General features: G+C 42.0%; 1 protein-coding gene across 1 annotated transcript in view; it reads right to left on the minus strand.

The window, feature by feature from the left end:
- LOC122559263 (F-actin-capping protein subunit alpha-2-like) overlaps positions 1 to 20,201 on the minus strand; it is a 48,721-nt gene extending 28,520 nt beyond the window's left edge. The window contains exons 1-6 of the mRNA XM_043708643.1: positions 20,098 to 20,201; positions 17,019 to 17,082; positions 15,057 to 15,108; positions 11,755 to 11,818; positions 9,048 to 9,254; positions 2,928 to 3,010 (exon numbers count right to left, since the gene is read on the minus strand). Of these exons, the coding sequence (XP_043564578.1) occupies positions 2,928 to 3,010; positions 9,048 to 9,254; positions 11,755 to 11,818; positions 15,057 to 15,108; positions 17,019 to 17,082; positions 20,098 to 20,136 (509 nt within the window). The 5' untranslated portion in view covers positions 20,137 to 20,201. The remainder of the gene's footprint in view (positions 1 to 2,927; positions 3,011 to 9,047; positions 9,255 to 11,754; positions 11,819 to 15,056; positions 15,109 to 17,018; positions 17,083 to 20,097) is intronic.
- Positions 20,202 to 21,083: the final 882 nt, after the last annotated feature.

Genomic DNA, 21,083 nt, shown 5'->3' on the forward strand with positions numbered 1-21,083 from the left:
CCAAATATAGGCATGGGATTGATTACTTTCTGCCTTGTGGAGCTCTGTGATAGACCCAGGATTGGGTACCATAAATATGCCTGAGCACCACTTAATTGGTTTCATAACCAGTGAAATGATGCCCAATATTGTCATCTTTCCAAGTTGTTTCTCACCTTGTTTCATTAATTGATGTGGAATCTACCTAGATTTACAGAGACATAATTGTTTAGCATCTCAGGAGCATTGATATCCTGAGGGATCTCGGGGTCCAAATCCTTGGCTACCTGAAAGTGTCAACACAACTAAATAAGATACTTGTCTTCATCAGTTGGGCCATTTAATAAAACAGTTGGCAGGTCATGTTGTAACTGTATAAGACTTTAGTTAAGCCACATTCAGAATTGTGTGTATTTCTGGTTGCCACACTGTAGGAAGGATGTGGAGTCTTTGGAACTGGTACAGAAGAGATTGCCTGCATTGGAGTTTATTAGCTACAAAGAGAGGTTGGGAAAACTTAGATCTTTTTTGCTAGATCACTGGAGGTTGAAGGGTGTCCTGTTAGAAGTGTATAAAATTATGAGAGGCATGAATAGGATGGATAGTCAGAGTCTCGTTTCCTAGGTGGAAATGTTAAATACTATGGGGCACAGGTTTAAGTAAGAGAAGGAAACTTTAAAGGAGTGTGCGAGGCAAGTTTCTTTTTAGTTAGTAGATGCCTGTAATGCATTGCCACAGGAGGTAGGAGAAGCAGATGCAATAGCAATGTTTAAATGGCTTTTAGATAGACATATGAACAGGTAAGGGAATAGGGGAATATGGATCATGTGCAGGCAGGTGGGATTAGTTTAGAATAGCATCATAATCAACGCAGACATGGTGGGGCAAAGTGGCAGTTTCTATGTTGTACTATGTTTCATCTTTCTTCAGTATGAGTAATGCATAATGAATTTCCTCAAAATGTTGATTAATTTTAGGTATTTCTGTTAGCAATGGCTATCTTCTGCTGATCAACCTCTTCAATTTTGTGAAGAATTCTAGCCCCAGAATGAGAATTCTTAATTCTGGGGCACATACAAGTTCTCTCATGTTGGAGAGTTTTTTCCAGCATAATCTTTCATCTTAATTCCTCCTGGAACATGGAGTTACACGATTGTTGGTTTCACTATATGATAATATTATGACACCCCTGCATCAAGCTTGAAGTCTTTGCATTGTCCATTGACATCAATATCCTCTTGCCAAATAAGTACTTCTGAATCACGTATCTCTACTGGAAACACATCAGATAGCATTTTTTTCTATTGTAGACTGTTCTAATTCATTGACCTCTTTGTATGGGTAACTATTTAAATTCTTGCTTTTCTGTGACTGTACCTACTTTAGTACATTTTCTGAAAGTGACACACTATTGCAGATTAAGTATTCCCCTTTAATAACTAGGCACTGTGAAGTTTCTCTGCTCCACTGTCAAGAACCTTTCAGTGTTATCTGCCCTGCTTGCAATACTGGTTTCTCACATATGTCTGTTATGATGTGTACCTTAAGAACCGAGTGGATTCTGTTGATCTCCTTGTGATAAGGTCGATCTTTTCCTTTTAAGGTCAATTTGTGCTGCTTCTAAAATTTAGCTTCATCTACAATTGACAAATTTTCTTTCGATTGTAACAAATCTTTTGATGCAATTCATCAGGGGATTTGGCTTGTTGGCGAGGTCAGCATTTGTTGTCTACCGCTAACTGCCCTTGAGAAGGTAACAGTGAGCTTCCTTCTTGAACGGTTGCTCTTTATTTGGTGTAGACACTCCGACAATTCTTGTGAAGGAGAATGTTCCAGGATTTTGACCCAGTGATGCTGATGGTGAGTGGCTTTGAGGACAGGTTGCAATTGGTTGTGTATCTGCTATCCTTGCCTTTCTACATGGTAGTTGATGTGGGTTTGGAAGTCTTTCTATTGTGAATTTCTATAGTACCTCCTGTAAATTGTATACTCTGCTGAGACTGTTGGTCAGTGGTGGAAGGGGTGAATGTCTCTGAATGTGCTGGCAATCAAGTGGGCTGGTCTATCTTGGATGGTATCAAGTCTCTTGGGTATTATTGAAGCTGGATAGCCTCTAACCTGTGCCTTGTGGGTTGTCAACTGGCTTTGAGTAGTCGTGTCTGTTACTCACTGTGAGCTGAACTTTCAATAATTTATCTGGCCCCTTACCACCTTTTTGTCCTGGCACCTTATTCACCTGGCACCCTGCATCTACCCACCTGGCATCCTACTTACCTGTCACACTTCCCTTTATTCACCTGTCAACCTATTCTCCCAGCACCCTAACCTCATACATACTCTATGCACTTACCCTTTCACAAGAGTTGTCAAACTGTCTGTCTACGATACTGCACCTTGAAACCTTGGAATATGGTAACTGACTGCTGTGATAGAAGGAAGGGTGATTTGTCTTGCCCTAACTGTTGTGCAAAATGATGGACCTGTCAGGATGAAAGTACGGCTCTATACTTCTGAAAGAACTCTGTCAGAAATGCAGAGCTCTTTCCTATGTGGAAAAAAAAGGAGTGGAATTGTAAATTGCATGTGAATGCCACTACTTGGGAAGTCTGGTCCACAGCCCCTACTTGAAAAAACAGCATGGCTGCTTCAACCTTTTATTCTCAGATGGCCTGTAATTTTAAATGTTGTCCCTTCATGACACCCCACCAAATGGTTTGGGCTCTTTGATACTCTCAGTTGCAGCTTACGTGAGTCCAATGAGGTGTGACTGGGAAGTTCTCAGAGGTGGAAGTGTACCACAGGAGGAAAATGATGGCATCAGAAAAAAAGAAGGCAAATTGGAAATGTCTCTCTGGTTATATAATATCTTGCTTGTTTTTTTTTCTTTTTGTCTACGTAAAGTAGATGGTACAAGATTGAGAGAAATTGAGCACATGAATGTAACTTACCAGAACTCATGTCTCTGATATTTATGAGATTCAATACAGGCAGTGATAACTTGGCAGTGGTTGCCATATGCTTGTCCATAAACCTGCCAAAGAGAAGATTCTGTCAACACAAATGAATGCAAAAGGTTTCAAGAGAATATGAAATAATAATCACACCTGTAAGGGTAGAAATCAAAGGCCCTATTGCAAGTTTAACCACTTAGAGAGCCATCTAAACTGAGATGGCTCTTGTTCGATCAGTGCTGAGTTGGGCTATCACAGGCAAGTAATAGTACAATGCACACTTCTGGTTGGAGAGGTGAAAATGAAGATGTGATTCCACTTCCTGATTACCAATTAATAATTCCTGTTGGACATGCTTCTACACCAAAATAGGGTCAAGATATTGTTGGGTGTGATTCTGTTCTCTTTTCTTTTACCAGTTTAGGGTAGCATGGTGGCTCAGTGGTTAGCACTGCTGCCTCACAGTGCCAGAGACCCAGATTCAATTCCAACCTCAGGCAACTGTCTGCGCGTAGTTTGCATGTTCTCCCGTATCTGCGTGGGTTTTCCCAGGTGCCCCGGTTTCCTTCCACAGTCCAAAGATGTGCAGGTTAGATGGATTGGCCCAAGTTAAATTGCCCATAGTGATAGGTGCATGAGTAGGGGAATGGGTCTGGGTGGGTTACTCTTCAGAGGATTGGTGTGGACTTGTTGGGCCGAAGGGCCTGTTTTCACACTGTAGGGAATCTAATCAGATTCCAGCTTAACCTCACAAACTCACTATCTGAGCTGACATACAAGATGGTGTGGAAATATATCTCAGTGAGGATCCATATGTTGTAGAAACATCAAAATTGGCAGAAAACGATGAAGGAGGAAAGTCAACAGAGAAAGATTACTTGGACTTTAGTAAAGCCTTTGACAATATTCCACGTGGTAGACTAATTAGTAAAGTTAGGTCACATGTGATTCAAGGTAAATTTGCAAATTGGATACAAATATTGTTTAACAGCACAAGACAGAGTGTGATGGTGGAGGGTTTTTAACGGATTGGAGGCCTGTGACCAATGGTCTTCCATAGAGATTGGTGCTGGGTCCACTTTTGTTTACCATATGTACAAATGACTTAGATGAGAATATAGAAGGCATGATTAGTAACTTTGCAGATGAAACCAAGATTGGTGGTATAGTGGACAGTGAAGAAGGTTATCTAAGGTTACAAAGAGATCTTAATCAGTTGGTTAATGGGCTGAAAAGTGGCAAATGGAATTTAATTTGAAAAAATGCATTGATCAAATAAACAATCAAAAGACTCATACAATTACAATTACAAGTAGGGCCTGGGAGTGTTAATAAGTGTGGTGCTGGAAAAGTACAGCCGTTCAGGCAGCATCTGAGGAGCAGGAAAGTCGACGTTTCGAGCATAAGCTCTTCATCATTCCTGATTAAACGTTAATTCTCCTGCTCCTTGGATGCTGTCTGACTGGCTGTGCTTTTCCAGCACCACACATTTTGACTCTAATCTCCAGCATCTGCAGTCCTCATTTCTCCTCCTTGGATAGTGTTATAGCACAGAGAGACCTAGGGATTCAGGTATATAATCCTTTGAAGTTTGCACCACATATAGATAGGGTAGTTAAGAAGGTGCTTAGCACGCTTGCCTTCATTGCTCAGACCTTTGCGTATAGGAGTTGGGATGTTATATTGAGGATGTATGGGACGTTGGTGAGGCCTCTTCTGAAAGACAGTGTCCAGTTCTGGTCTCTCTGTTATAGGAAAGATAGTATTAAGCTAGAGAGGGTTGAGAAGAATTTACCAGCATATTTCTGGGAATGGAAACCTGGGGATATAAGGTGAGGCTAGATAGGATGGACACCGAAAACAACAAATGCTAGAGATCATAATGGGTCAGACAGTGTCCATTCACACTTCACTTCATTTTTGATGAAGAGTCATCTAAACCTGAGGCATTTTCTTGGTCTCTCTCCATGGATGCTGTCTGACTCGCTGTGATCTCCAGTATTTGTTGTTTTCAGTCTCTGCAGTAATTTGCTCCAAGATAAGATGGGATTTGTTTCGCTGGAGCAGAGGAGGTTGACAGGTGACCTTATGGAGGTTTAGAAAATAACGAGGTCTATGGATAAGGTGAATTGCGTTTCCGTAGAGTGGGGGATTTCAAGGTTTGAGGTGAGAGGAGAAAGATTTTAAAGAAGAAATGAGCGGCAATTTCTTTATGCAGAGAGTGATTGATGTGTGGAATGAACTTCCAGAGGAAGTGTTGGATGCGGCTATAGTTACAGAGTTTAAAAGACATTTAGATAAGTAAATGAATAAAAAATGTTTGGAGGCATATGGGCCAGCACACACTGGTAACACTAATTCAGTTTGGGATTATGTCGGTATGGACTGGTTGGATCAAAGGGTCTGTTTCCATACTGTATGACACCATGACTCTATAATTCTTTCAGAAAACAGACAATGAGCAATTCAAGATATATCACTTTATCCAGAAAGTTGGGATATGAAATTTGACACCAAGGGGAAAGGTTGAGGTGCCTAACATAGGTGTATAAGGTGCTACAATAGTGCAATGAGATAGAAAGGAATAGAAGTCTGCTGAAGGATTGGTGGGAAGGAGGCTCATGTGGAACATAGTTGAGAGTGTGTTGCTGGAAAATCACAGCAGGTCAGGCAGCAGCCGAAGAGCAGGAAAATCGACGTTTCGGGCCAGAGCCCTTCATCAGGAATGAGGCTGGGAGCCTCAGGGGTGGAGAGATAAATGGGGGAGAAGGTAGCTGAGAGTGAAGTAGGTGGATGGAGGTGGGGATGAAGGTGATAGTTTGGAGCGGTGGGTGGACTAGACAGATGGAAAGGAAGATTGACAGTTGGACAGGTCATGAGGGCGGTGTTGAGCTGGAACTGGGGGAAGGTGGAGGGAGAGGAAATGAGGAAACTGGTGAATTCCACATTGATGCCCTGGGGTTGAAGGGTTCTGAGGCGGAAGAAAAGGCGGTTCTTCCTCCAGATGTCAGGTGGTGAGGGGAATGGTGATGGAGCAGTCCCAGGACCTGCATGCCCTCGACAGAGTGGGAGGGGGGAGTTGAAATGTTCAGCCACAGGGCAGTGGGGTTATTTGGTGCGGATGTCCCGGAGATGTTCTCTAAAGTGCTCTGTGTGAAGGTGTCCAGTCTCCCCAATGTAGAGGTAACTGTATCGGGAGCAACAGATACAATAAATGACGTGTGGAAGTGAAGGTGAAACTTTGATGGATGTGGAAGGCTCCTTTAGGGCCTTGGACTGAGGTAAGGGAGGATGTGTGGGCACAGGTTTTGCAATTCCTGCGGTGGCAGGGGAGGGTGGCTTGTTTGGGGGCGTGGACCTGACCAGTTGGTCGCGGAGGGAACGGTCTTTGCAGAAAGCGGATAGGGGTGGGGAGGGAAATATATCCCCGATGGTGGGGTCCATTTGTCATTGGCTGAAATGTCGGCAGATGATGCGGAGGTTGGTGGGGTGGAAGGTGAGGACCAGCGGGGTTCTATCCTTGTTGCGATTGGACGGATGGGGTTCAAGGGCAGAGGTGCGGGATGTGGATGAGGTACGTTGGATGGCATCTTCAACCACATGGGAGGGGAAATTTCAGTCTTTAAAGAAGGAGGCCATCTGGTGTGTTCTGTGTTGGAACTGGTCCTCTTGGGAGCAGAGGCAGCGGAGGTGGATTAATTGGGAATACGGGATAGCATTTTTGCAGGAGGTAGGGTGGGAGGAGGTGAAATTCAGGTACTGTGGGAGTCGGTGCGTTTGTTAAAAATGTCATTGTTGAGTCGGTCCTCGTAGATGGAGATTGTGAGGTCTAGGAAGGGGAAGGAGGTGTCAGAGATGATCCAGGTGAATTTAAGGTCGGGGTGGAATGTGTTGGTGAAGTTGATGAACTGTTTGACCTCCTTGTGGGAGCACAAGGTGGCGCCAATGCAGTCATCAATGTGGCGGAAGAAGAGGTGGGGAATGGTGCTGGTGTAACTCCGGAAGATTGACTGTTCTATGTAGCCAACAAAGAGACAGGAATAGCTTGGGCCCATGCAGGTGCCTGTGGCTACCCCTTTCGTCTGGAGGAAGTGAGAGGATGGAAGGAGAAATTGTTGAAGGAGAGGACCAGTTCAGCCAAACAAAATAAGAGTGTCAGTGGAAGGGTGCTGGTGATGTCCATCCACTCCCTCTACACCTCCATCTGCCATGATCAGGGCCTCCGTTTCTTTCTCTCCCAACATCTCCACCAGTACCATTACACCTCCCTCAAACCGCAACAAGGACAGAAACCCCCCACCCCCAGTCCTCACCTTCCACCCCACCAACCTCTGCATAAATTGCATCATCCGCCAACATTTCAGCCACCTGCAAATGGACTCCCCATCAGAGATATAGTTCCCTTTCCACCCCTATCTGTTTTCTGCAAAGACAGTTCCCTCCTGGGACCTTCCCTTGCCACCGCAGGAATTCCAAAACCTGCACCCACAGCTCCCCCCTTTACCCCTGTCCAAGGCTCCAAAGGAGCCTTCCATATCCATCATAGTTTCACCTTCACCTCCACATGTCATTTATTGTATCCTTTGCTCCCGATGCGATCTCCTCTACATTGGGGAGATGGGACGCCTTCTTGCAGAGCACTTTAGAGAACATCTCCAGGACACCCGCACCAACCAACCCCACTGCCCTGTGGCTGAACATTTCAATTCCCTCTCCCACTCTGCCAAGGACATGCACGTCCTGACCCTCCTCCATTACCACTCCCTCACCAACCGTTGCCTGGAGGATGAACGCCTCATCTTCAGCCTTGGAGCATTTCAACCCCAGGGCATCAATGTGGACTTCACCAGTTTCCTCATTTCCCCTCACCCACCTTATCCCAGTTCCAACCTTCCAGCTCAGCTGTCAAACTTCCTTCCCACCTATCCGCTCCACCCTCCTCTCTGACCTATCTACCTTCTCCCCAACCCCACCCCCTCCCATTTATCTCTCCAAGCCTGAGGCTCCCAGCCTCATTTCTGATGAAGGACACCCGCCCGAAATTTTAATTTCCCTGCTCCTCAGATGCTGCCTGACCTGCTGCGCTTTTCCAGCAACACACTCCTAACTCTGATCTCCAGCATCTGCAGACGTCACTGTCATTAGATTAGATTAGATTACTTACAGTGTGGAAACAGGCCCTTCAGCCCAACAAGTCCACACCGCCCCGCCGAAGCGCAACCCACCCATACCCCCTACATTTACCCTTTACCTAACACTACGGGCAATTTAGCATGGCCAATTCACATGACCTGCACATCTTTGGACTGTGGGAGGATACCAACTGGGCTGAATGTCCTCCTTCTGTTCTGTAAACACTGTGTAATTCTAAATGCCATGTTTTTGTTTGTTTTCTGCCTGTAAATTATTTGCTTCACAAGCTTCTCGTGGTTATGATACAATTATTAATCTTTCAGTTTGGTGATCACTGCACATCATTACATAGGCACAATATCTAAAGACTGTGGTGGTGGCGGCTACAAAATGATGGAAGATTGCTATGTGGTATTCCATACTTTAACCAGGAGTGGCAGTTGTGGCTCAGTTGGTAGCATTTTGCCTTTGAGACACAAGGTCCTGCGTTCAAGTATTACTTGAAGCTTGAGCACAATAGTAACAGTTTCCATTCCAGTGCAGCTCTGAGGGAGTGCACTTTTGGAGGTACTCTCTTTTTGGATTAGGCATTAAACCAAGTGTTCATCTAAGTTGGATAAATATGAAAGGTCCTATGGCATGTTTTCGAACCAGCACCATAGAGAAACTGTGTCAGCTATCACAATGCTTTGAGGGAGTTAGTTGTGACACTTTGACATCATGACAGTGATTATACTCCAGATGTATTTAATTAGTTTTAAAGCACTTTGAGGCATATGGTGGTCATGAAAAATGCTATATAAATGCAAGTCTGTTTTTGTAGGCTATAGGCCAAGTACTGATACCTTATTTGTTGAGAACATGCTTTCTTGGCATATTGTAGTTTGATTTTTGGCCTGCAGCCTAAAATATTGTCTTCCATCTTTTCATACACATCAGGAGATGGTAATGAAAATAATAATATCATTTCTGGAGGTCACTTACTGTGCAGTTTCCATCTGGGTAGTACTTCTTTACATAATTGATGAGTGCACATTCTATAGCTCTCCTCCAACTCTCTACAGAAATATCTAAGGCACATGGCTGGATATCAGAAACATTTTTGTTCAAGTGATCAAACTTGAATGAAATCTTCTGCATTGGGTCCACAAAGTATCCATTCCCAAGGTTACCATACTCGGTGATTAGCACCTAACAATATAGAATAAAGAATAGTGCGTTTACTGAATAAATGGCATTTCAATCATATTGCTTCCATATTTTTGATTGTCATTACCATTCAAATTTCAAGTGGATCATTTAAAAATGATGCGGATATGTTATTCAAAAAGACAAATGAAAACTAGCTGCTTCGGAAAGCTAATAACTCAAGTAGTCACTATAGTCCGACTGGACCATTGGGCCACTCTTTCATTAGAGGAAGACAATTGGAGATGGTTTAATGTGAGGGTCAACACTCCCCAGACAAGGGGTGAGACTGAGAAGGAGAGTCCTTCTCTGCCATCACTCTGCTTCACAAACCAGCCAACTGAGTTAAATGAACTTCTTGTAGCTCAAGTAAGTCTATATAAATCTATTACTTGTAAAAGCATTCAGTTACACTTAGGTTGTATAAATAACATTTTTTTTATTGATGACCTACTTGAATATACAATAACTAATCAGTTGTGTTCTTCACATGAAACACATTGCAGTATGACAGTGTAACACAGGCCACTCTGGATTTTATGAAATGAAATATGAGGATTGATAGTGTGAGATCTATTTCCAACATATCTGATGAGATTTCAGAACAGATCGCTTTGACAAATGCTTTTTTTTCACTTATCAGGACATAATTTCTGTTGAATTTAATGTATCGCAGAATGATAGAACTATTTCCAATAATTCATATTAATATTTGCAAATGAAACTTAGAAATCTCTTCATCTTTTCAAGGATGCATTGGGAGTGTATTGATATTTTCAAGGGATGCTGCTGCCTGTCTTGATATTTCAAGGGGTACCTTCGATGTTAATAGTTCCAGGGAGTCTCAGAGAATTATTTTACCTGTATATCTGAGTGTACCTTAACATGTCCAGAGGACTCAAACTATGTTAATTGTTTGGAGGGAGACTTTGAGGTGTGTTAATAATGAATCATTGAAGATGTGTTCATTGTTACAGGAGTTCCTGAGTATGTTTTCACATTTATAAAGGGTTCTCTGTGGGTTAATTAATAATTGTTGAGTGCTAAGTGTTGGTTAATGTTTATAAAGAGTTCCACAAGCGTTAGTTCATATTTGTAAAGGGAACACTGGGAGTTAATTTATGCATGTAGTGGTTCCTTAAGTATGTACATATTTGTTAATACTTAAAAGGAATACCTTCATAGAAAAAGGTTTGAAACCCAATGATTTTTTCATTACAAAGCGTTATCTTTGCCATCTTGTGGCAGTCTATCAGAACAACAGAAGCCTATTAAAAATGATGTTCCTTCTCCACACATGGAGATACTTCATTACCTTCCACCTGCAGTGATCATTGTAACAGCTCAACACATTTATCCAGTGCAGCCCTAAGTTCCAGACTTCAATCTCTGCTGAACTGGCTGATTCCTTACCGGAGTTGGTGAGGAGGCTGGCATAGATCTATTTGCAGTGACCCTAGTGTTGTCAGCAAACCTGAAATTCTGGCCTCTTGCACTTTAATATAATTGTTACTCTATCAGGTTTTTGTGTGAGGGACAATCCCTTAACATTTCCTTATGTGACTGTATATATGGCATTTTGACTGATAATGCTCCTGGAAGGTACTTTGGGACAATTTACTTCATTAAGTTTGCTACAAGTTTGTTAATCTTGAAGTCTTTTTGGGAGCGAGATTTCATTTCCTTCTTACTTATTTTCATCTCCCCCAATTACTGGAACTTGTTTCCACACTCCAGCCCAAATTTCTCCTCATATAGGCCTCAGGCTGGAGGGCATTTTCTTTTATTCGTTCATGAGATGTGGGCATTGCTTACCATCACTAATCACCCAGTTAGGAAGTCAATCATATTATTGTAGGTTTGGAGTTGTATATAGGCCAGAGCAGGTCCAGTAAGGACAGCAGTTTCCTTTCCTCAAAGACATTAGATAAACAAATGAGTTTTTCCCCAACAATTGGTTCATCTTAGACTCTTAATTCCAGCTTTTTATTGAATTCAAATTCCACCATCTGCCCGAGTAGAATTCAATCCTATATCCCATACCATTGGGCCTCTAGATTAATAGGAGAAAGTGAGGACTGCAGATGCTGGAGATCAGAGCTGAAAATGTGTTGCTGGAAAAGCGCAGCAGGTCAGGCAGCATCCAAGGAGCAGGAGAAGCTCCCTGAAGAAGGGCTCATGCCTGAATCGTCGATTCTCCTGCTCCTTTGATGCTGCCTGACTTGCTGCGCTTTTCCAGCAACACATTTTCACTTCTAGATTAATAGTCCAGCAATAATACCATTGGGCCTTCACCTCCCCCTAACTTGTCGAAAGAAAGAAATATATTGAAACAAAGAAAGTCTATAGGACAAGGAGAGGCCACAAGATGCAAAGTTAAAAAAAGCCCAAAAGAAAAACTGACCAGATCTTTAGGTTACTTGTTTGGGTTTCAAAATTCAGTTTCTTCAGTTAACGAGAACAATAAATAAATAAAGATTTATCTTAGTCACTGTCCACTAACCTTTTCTTTGTGCTCCATTATTTCAACAGGAGTAAATTGTTCCAAGTTATATTTTGCAGTGATTCTGTAAAATAAGACACAGTTTGTGCACTGACTCTTATCATAATCACAAAGGGTTCCCCCCCCCCCATGAGCCATGATTGAGACACAGATATTGTACCCTTTTGTGAATGTGAAATTAACAATTCCCCCAATTGGTCGATAGCTGCCAGATAGATCATGCTCTGGAATCAAAGTGAATTCTCAATATTGACTCATTTCCCAGAACATATTCATGGATTTTACCATTGAACATAATATTCAATCTTGGCACTTGTCAAATATTACTTGTATAAATCAATTTAAAATTTAACACTGTTGTGGATTGCATGTTCATTTCTTATTTCAATTTGCCCTCCCTCTTGAATACATTCATTCATGTTGGTGTGATATTTCACAGTTTCCGTCCTCTCTCTTGTTTCTCATTTCTGTGTGAGCTCAAACAGTGAGTGCTCATAGCATAATTGACTACCAAGCTTCATTCATCAGATGTCTACATTCAAATGCTTTCCTTCAGGGGCTGTTATACAACGATTAAGCAAGGAACACAGATTTATTTTCTCCCTAATTAACTTTCTGCACTAATTGTAAATTTAAGGCCAGTTGCAGTTTCTTAGCAGCAGCAGATGTCAAGCCTGGACTCTCACAACCTCTTCAATCTAGCCCACCAATGTGTCAGAATATCAGCTGGGCCAAATACAGTTCCGGAAGTGATGCAGTCTACAGCCAGCGTCTTACAGGCCCAATGTGCTAGAGGTCATTGGCCATACACTTCTCAAGAGTCCTTAACAAACACAAAGAAACATGGCCAATCTGTGGAGCGAGAAACAGAGTTAACAGTTCAAGTCAGACATGGCTCTTCTTTAGAGGACTCTTTGTCTGATTAGCTGCCTTCAATCATTTCAGCTGGAATCACAAGAGAATGAATGATACTGGGCTATTCAAGAGAGCGCCCTAAGACAGGCAGCAAGGGCTCAGGACTGGTGGATTAATCAAAGCTAGGTCTTTGTATAAGACATGAAAATGATAGACATTTTGAAATCTTTATGTGTGTGGTATGTTATTCTAGTAGCCATTGGCTTTACAAGGTTAGATGACATGAATGTCAATGTTAATCTTTCAATGGATGCAAGTTATTTGACGGTAGATGAACTGGGACAGCTGTTGGACATGATTTTAATACAGGGAAATGTTCTGCCAAAGTGCTGTTCTGTAATTTAACGTTAAAAAATCTGTCTATAGATAAATGTTGGAACCTTCCTTTTCTGAGTTATCCTCATTGCACTGTCAAACCCCCCACTGCAATAAACACCTTTCACCGGTAGCTCCATCTGTTGCCTTCATTTCCAGCAAAGCTATACAGTATACAATATGTAAGTGGATTCTCTTTGTTCAGTTGCACAGAATCCCTACAGTGTGGAGACAGGCCATTCAGCCCATCAAGTCCACACCAATCCTCCGAAGAACATCCCACCCAGACCCACCTACCTATCCTATCACTGCATTTAGCATAGCCAATCCACCAAACCTACACATCCCTAGATTCAATGGGCATTTTAGCACGGCCAATCCACCTAACCTGCACATAGAGTTATAGAGATGTACAGCACAGAAACAGACTCTTCAGGCCAACTTGTCCATGCCGACCAGATATCCCAACTTAATCTACTCCCATTTGCCAGCACTTGGCCCATATGCCTCTAAACCCTTCCTATTCATATACCCATCCACATCTTTGGGACTATAGGAGGAAATCCATGCAGAAATGGGGAGAATGTGCAAACACCACACAGACAGTTGTCCGAGAATGGAATTGAACCCTTCCTAGGTGGTTTAACAGCTATCTCTAGACATTGAAATAATTGCTTTGAGACCTCTCAAAATACCATCTACTCTAGAGGCTGTAGTGAAGTCAGGGGTCCGACAGTAGTGCAGTTCAGCTGTTGAACACAAATTCCAAGAGGAACCAGGTGCTCTGTAGGGGATAGCCCTTACCTTCTAGAAACTAATAGTTGTGCAGAGACAAGGAATGGTAAATAGATGATTGCTGCTAGTAAAAAAAACATAATTGCTGTTTCCTGGAATGTGATCACAGACCTGTCTGATGCCTGTCAGTAATCACACTGCAGTTATATTGGAAGTCATTGTGATTCATGAAGACAGCATGTCTGCGAGAGGCCAGGGATGATTCATGTACAGTCAGTGAGACATTGGGCTGTGTAGAAGCCCACAAATAAAGCAAATTATATCCTGCTTCCATACATCCACTGTGAAAAACTGAAAGCACTTGCTCCAATTAAAACAAAACAAAATTGTCTATTCAATGTGAGCACAGACTGCAGACTGACTAATGTTGCTCAAAGTTCCTTATGGCAGGTTGAAAGGAGCCATTGAAAAACGTGCTGATAACTGAAGTGACTTTAGCTGTCACAGGTTGTATAATGACAGCTGTGGGTAGCAGGTATTGTAGAAGACAACACAATGCTGTACCTGACTGCTTGGTGAAGTACAGCTGCTTATATTCTGCTCTTCAGAGAACTGCAAGTATGCGACTGATTTCCCTGCATCTCTAATAACAAGGTAACTAAGATACCAATTTCCTTCTCGAGGACTTTAATCTGTTCTGTGCACGGCTTAATACGCTTTGACTGTGCTCCAGCAGGTCTGCATAGAGGAGCTACCTGGTGAGTTTAAGGTATGTGGCAGTCTGGAAATGTTAATTTAGCTATGGATTTGTTAAATTGATGGAATTGCTCCAAATTCCAAGGTTATTTGGATACCAGTTGAGGATCAGTGAGGAGGTCTTTATCAAGAATGGACCATGAGGATTTAGGTCAGAAGTGAATCATGGTTTGTGTGAGATTACAGATGCAAGATTGATGGAAAGTGATGTATACATTCTTGCAGCAGTCTGTGCTGGTTACAAGAAGATAAATCACTTTGGATATAGCAATAAAACAGCGAGACCTATTTTGTGTGCCCTTGTCTGCCTTTATAACTACAGGTCGTTCTGCTTTAACCCATGTTTCATTAATGCGAACTCGCTATAACATGATTCACAAATTGGGGACACTGTTCATAAAGTCCAAACTTTGAAAGCATGTTTTGGTTGTGACACGATTCCAGCTCCATTAGTTTAAATGGTGCTGACATTACATGATCTTCTTACACCATGGGGTTGCCTGTGAACGAAACTACCACATTATGGCAGAACCGACTGTATATGTACAAAAGGCCAATTATGTAAAAAAAAATAAACTTACTGTTCTATGTTCTCACATATCAATTCATCATCATTCAGCAAAACCCGCATATCTGCAACAACCAAAAAAAAAGAGTTGCTAAGCTATACAAGTAAACTGTCAATATTCATGCAAGACCTGAACGTAAAACATAACATCAGTCTTATTCACTGACACCAATAAGAGTCAAAGTTTATACCACAACATTGCTCAGACCACTGCAAAGGCAGATTGGCTTTACTACCATTTAAACAGTAGAATTTGGAGGCAGATTCTAGAGTAAGTCAGTTCTGTGCTCACTGTGTATCATCCCCAGCTTCAGATGTGCAAGCAACCACTATTCCTGGAATATAAGAGCAGATAGTTTTGTTGGTTGACATAGAATTTGCATTTCAGTTCGCAATTTGACTGATGACAACTGTTCAATTTTAAACTAAGTATTGACATTTAATGTAGAGGAGAGGAGTAAACATTTTGGTTTATTGATCTGTGAGATGACACAATCATGGAACTAAACAATCTTTTGACAACTACAGCAGAATCTTACCACCTTAGACCTTGATGCAATGCTGGGAACATAGTCAGGTTTGGATCCCAACTTGCTACACAGCATATCTAAATGTTGTTCTTTACCAGAGCAAACCAATTGTCATCCTGCCTGCAGGCTGTCTGACCACTTAGAAAGGATGGGTGGGATAATGCATCAATTCAGTCATAACTAACTTCTTATCAACCTCATCACCACTTCATTACTTATCTGACAATCCCCTGGGGAATGTTGGAACAGGGGTGGAACATGAGTGAGACAGACAATTGATTGGTTGAGTATTAAATCAAAAGAAGCTTAAAAATACAGTTTTCACCAGCACTGTCTGTCTGATAATTTTGATTAAAATGATTCCCTGCCTCTCATGGAAGCCCTTTGTTAAATGACTGTGGGAATCATGAAGATGCCCCTTATAGCCAGCAGCAGAAATTAGGCTCTTCGCACCAATCTGAACTATAATCATGTGGTGAAATTATAAAGGTTGACTATAAATCTTTTCATAGGGACATTTCCTTTGTTGCAATGTCTCTAGACTGTGTTTCTTTTAGTGCTGGCTCCCTCATCAGGAATCCATAGATTTGTCTTTTTACAGTAAGTATGAGGTAGTAAATATATATTAGTCCCGTTACAGGTACTGGAACATATTTTATTAAGATCCTGCATCTGCAGCGTCCCAAATGCCAGTGCATCTCTGGCACTCAAGTTTGTTGTCATTTTGATCAGTTTTAGAACAGTGTCCTTAATAGGATCAAGAGACAATTCTTCAGCCTATTTCAGAAGTAATCTTACACAAAACTAAACAGTTTTTCCTCCTGTTCAATAAATCAGATTTTTTTTTATCTACTAACCACCACCAGTAAATCATCCTTGTTAGTGCTAGAGTTTATTGTTACCTGTTAATTATTATGTAATTATTAAGTAATTTAAATAATTAAGTGCCTGCTGTCAACACTACTCATTTAGGCTGTATTTATATATTTGAGCACTATTCACTTATAACTATTTTTCTTACCACTTTATTTAATGCAAGTTCAATCCCAATAACAGATTGTTGTCTGTGAACTGAGGAATACCAAATCCCAATGAGTTTAGCTGCTTGAAAGTTTGACTCTCATTCCGTCATTGTTGGGGTCCAATTGCAGTTACTTTATTCAAAAAATTCTTAGTAGAGTAACTTTCTTTAGCAAAAAGAGGACTTTGGATGAAAAAGGAGGTTGCTAGCTTTAGTCTCAAGAACAAGAAACTGAAATATGGGACTGATGGAAGAGTAAATATCATTTTTGTCTTTATATCTTATTAATTATCTAAAATTTCACATTCAGCTTTAACCTTCCCAAAGAATCCCATTCTATTCATATGTGAAGTGGCCAGTTTTTGACGTGCTCCACATTGTGTTGGTGCAGTCTCTATAATTTGGAACAATGTTGGGTACTCACCATTGACCACTTCACTGAACTCGCCAGGAGGGGCCTGCGCAAGAATGCTGCTCAGGATGTTAATCTAAAAATGCAATCAGCATTACAAAATGAGATAAATAGAACCTTACACAGAGGGAACTGTACCATGTTGTTTAGGCCACACACTGGAGTAAAGGTCAGCATCACAATCAGTTCGGGAATGCAGACATTGATTTCATCAATTTCAGCTACTGGTCAAGGTCTAAGTGTACCTTGGATTATGATGAAAGATTCATGTGAAGGCCTAAAATGGGCCATTAATCACACTTAAGGTCTTCATTCAGCCACAAATGAGCCAATGGTATTCATGCAATGGCAGGCGGAGGTGTTGACTGTGTGGGAATTCTGATGGTAAACACCATTGGGGTTGACAGTGGGCTTCTGGAGAGTGCCATAATTCAAAGGTACTCAGTGCTAGTCAAAAGGACCTTGCTTCTGAATAGGTTAGAGGTGTAGTGCTGAAAGAGACCCTGTTGTTCTTGCCCTTGCTGCTAATGATGAGGAAGTGCCGGTGGTGAACTGGGATGGACAAAATTTTTAAAAATCACACAATACCAAGTTATAGTCCAACAGGTTTATTTGGAAGCACTAATGAAGGAGCAGTGCTCTGAAAGCTAGTGCTTCCAAATAAACCTGTTCGATTATAACTTGGTATTGTAGGATTTTAAACTTGCTGCTAATCACCTCCCTCATGGGTCAACACTCCGTGACTCCATGACACCTCACCCTGCTCCCATCATTCCTCACTTCGGCCCTGAAATACAGCACTGATACCTGTCCTTGGGTGTGTGTTGTCTAGATATCATATTGGTATCTTCCCTGGTGATACTGTCATACTATATGAATACAGATCTCTAATTGATCAGCTGGATTTCTGCACTCGGGGTCCCTTCATCAGAGGGGAAAGCTCACTGCTGGCCTGGTAACTGCTTGAATGGAACAAAATGTAACAGGCTTCCTGAAAGGAAGTTCTTGTTGGTTCTGCAACCAGTAATCAGGATTCCCCTCTCCTCACAAGATTCAGCCCATTATCTCTCAACTGTGGGATAAAGCTAACAAGGAAATACAGACAAGGATCATGTGTCGGTGGCGCATGCTGAAGGAAATTAGTCAAACAAGTATAGGGTATACAGTAAATTGTATAGGGTAAATATTTCTGAAAGATTTAGTGGTGAAGTTACATTAGCTCCACCCAATCTCTATGCTGATATGAACAGTCTTGGAGACAGTGCATTCCACAGTAGTCTTTATAGGGAACAGATGTATTTCTGTACAGCTCCTGAGAACCCTTGTAATTATTGTCTGACTAGTAATTAACGTTAGCATTATTTCTGTCATGCAATAAGTCATCTACCTTTTCTGTATACACTCTGTAGTAGTCTATCCTTTGCCACCAACAATTAGTGACCTGAGACACAGTATAGACAATGAAATGCTGAAGACAGTAAACTACCTTAACCAGCCCTTACCTTGTGCTGAAGAGGAAATCAAGAACAAGGATGATGGTTTATGAGATTGAGAATTGAGTGGCAATCAGGATCTGGATGTGTTAAATATTTAGAAATGAAATAGACTGGACCCACATCTACTCTGTCAAGCCCAGGGGTACTGATATTTTATGTTTCAATTAGGTCTGCTCTCATTCTTCTAAACTTCAGTGAGTGTGGCCCCAACCTACTCAATCTCTCCTCATAAGGAAATCTTTCCATGTCAATATCAACTTATTAAACATTTTCTAGACTGCCTCCAATGTCAGTACATCTCCAGTGGTGCAATCGGCTAGTGTGCAGTCCTTCTATGATGGTATAGAGGTATGTGAAATGTCGAGAGTGAGAGCCTGGTTGGCAGGGTGGCTCAGTGGTTTGCGCTGTTGCTTTACAGCATCATGAACCCAGGTTCGATTCCAGCCTCTGGCGACTATCTGTGTGGGGTTTGCATATTCTCCCCATATCTGATGTGGGTCCTCTGGTTTCCTCCCAGAGTCCAAAGATGTGCAGGTCAGGTGGATTGGCCATGCTAAATTGCCCATAGTACCCAGGGATGTGTAGGCTAGATGGGTTAGCCATGGGAAATGCAGAGTTGATGGGTTGGGTCTGGGTGGGATGCTCATCAGAGTATTGATGTATACTTGATGGGCTGAGTGGCCTGTTTCCACACTGTAGGGACTCTATTCTATCTTTGTGAGTGGCTCAGTGGTTAGCACTGCTGCCTCACAGCGTCACACACCCAAGTTTGATTCCAGCCTTGAGTGACTGTCTGTGTGGAGTTTGCACATGCTCTCTTTGTCTGCATGGATTTCCTCCGGGGGTGTTCTAGTTTCCTCCCACAAATCAAAGATATGCAGGCTAGGTGAATTGGCCATAGTATTCCGGGATGCATGGGTTCGGTACATTAGTCAGGGGTAAATGTAGAGTAATAGTGTAGGGGAATGGGTTTGGGTGGGTTACCTTTCAGAGGGTCAGTGTGGACTTTTTGGGCTGAATGGCCTGTTTCTGCACTGTAAGGGACTCTATGATTTCCTTAGCTAAAGGGACCAAAATTGTTCACAGTACTCCAGCTGTGATCTGACTTGTTCCTCACATAGTTTTGGCAAGACTTTCCTCTCTTTATTCCCCTTGATGTCAATCCAACAGTCCATTTGCCTTCTTGGATGCTGCTGGATGTGGATGCGAACATTTGGTGTTTCATGCATGAGGACTCCCAATTTCCTCTGTGCTGTAGCTTTCTGTTGTCTGTTTCAACTTAAATAATATTCAGCTCCTCTAAGCTTCCTGCCAAGGGGCATAACATTTGCTCATTTCATCTCATCTCATTTATGTCCCATCCGCCAAGTTTTCACGCAGTCACATCTTACAAAGGACATCACAAGATATTGCTGTTTAATGTGGGAAATCATGGAGAAGTGAGTCATTTTCGAAGTCAAGCCGCGATAATAATTTTCTGAAGGAAACACATTTTACTTGTTATTTCTACATCACACCAGAGCTCTTTGTGATTACCCAGATTTAAATATATCAGCTGTCACAAAACCAAGTAGAAAATAGAATTTAGCACTTACTTTTCTCTCTCTCGAGATGGATGGTACATTTTTTGCCATCTCCTCCGAAATTAAATCTTTTTTTAAGACTGATCCAGACGGAAGACAATTTCAAACTGCAACAGTCAGAGGTTCCAAGGGTTCTGGAGCGGAGAGTCAACAAGGTTCCACAGCATAGGCAATCCAGCTCTCTTTTCCCCCAATGCGCCACCCCTCAACTGTGTGGGTGCTGAATCACACAGAGTTAATGTGGACTCTGCTTTTCTGAAGCAGGTATATTTCCCCCAACATGGCAACATATTAGATTGTCAACCAGTTGATCAACCTAAACCTACTCCTCCCCCGCAACCCCAATACCCCTCAGAGATTTCTTGTTTTTGTGTCATTAGAACGGATTATTTGATCATTACCACAGCCCTTCATGGAGCTTAGAGGAGGCGATGGCCTAGTGGTACTGTTACAAGACTATTCATGCAGAGACCCAGATAATATTCTGAATGCACAGGTTCAAATTCCACTGGTGGAATTTGGATAGTGGGAGGAAATTAGAGCACCTGAAGGAAGCTCACGCAGCGATGGGGAGAACATCTAAACTCCACAGAGACAGTCACCCAAGGCTGGAATCAAACCTGGGTCCCAGTGAGGCAGCAGTGTTAACCACTGAGTCTTAGTGCTGCCCTTATTTACAATTAAAAAGCAGGAATGTTACCTGCTTATGAAATAACTGAAGTGGTAAGAATTCATTTCAAATACATTACAGAGTGAACATGTGGGAATTGATTTCAAATCTAATAATTTTCAGCTGTGAAAAAATGAGATTAGATTACTTTACAGTGTGGAAACAGGCCCTTCGGCCCAACAAGTCCACATTGACCCGCCGAAGCGCAAACCACCCATACCCCTACATTTACCCCTTACCTAACACTACGGGCAATTTAGCATGGCCAATTCACCTAACCTGCACATCTTTGGACTGTGGGAGGAAACCGGAGCAAACGCACGCAGAC

Source organism: Chiloscyllium plagiosum, chromosome 18 (assembly GCF_004010195.1).
Source record: "Chiloscyllium plagiosum isolate BGI_BamShark_2017 chromosome 18, ASM401019v2, whole genome shotgun sequence".
In the NCBI taxonomy this organism is placed as follows: domain Eukaryota; kingdom Metazoa; phylum Chordata; class Chondrichthyes; order Orectolobiformes; family Hemiscylliidae; genus Chiloscyllium; species Chiloscyllium plagiosum.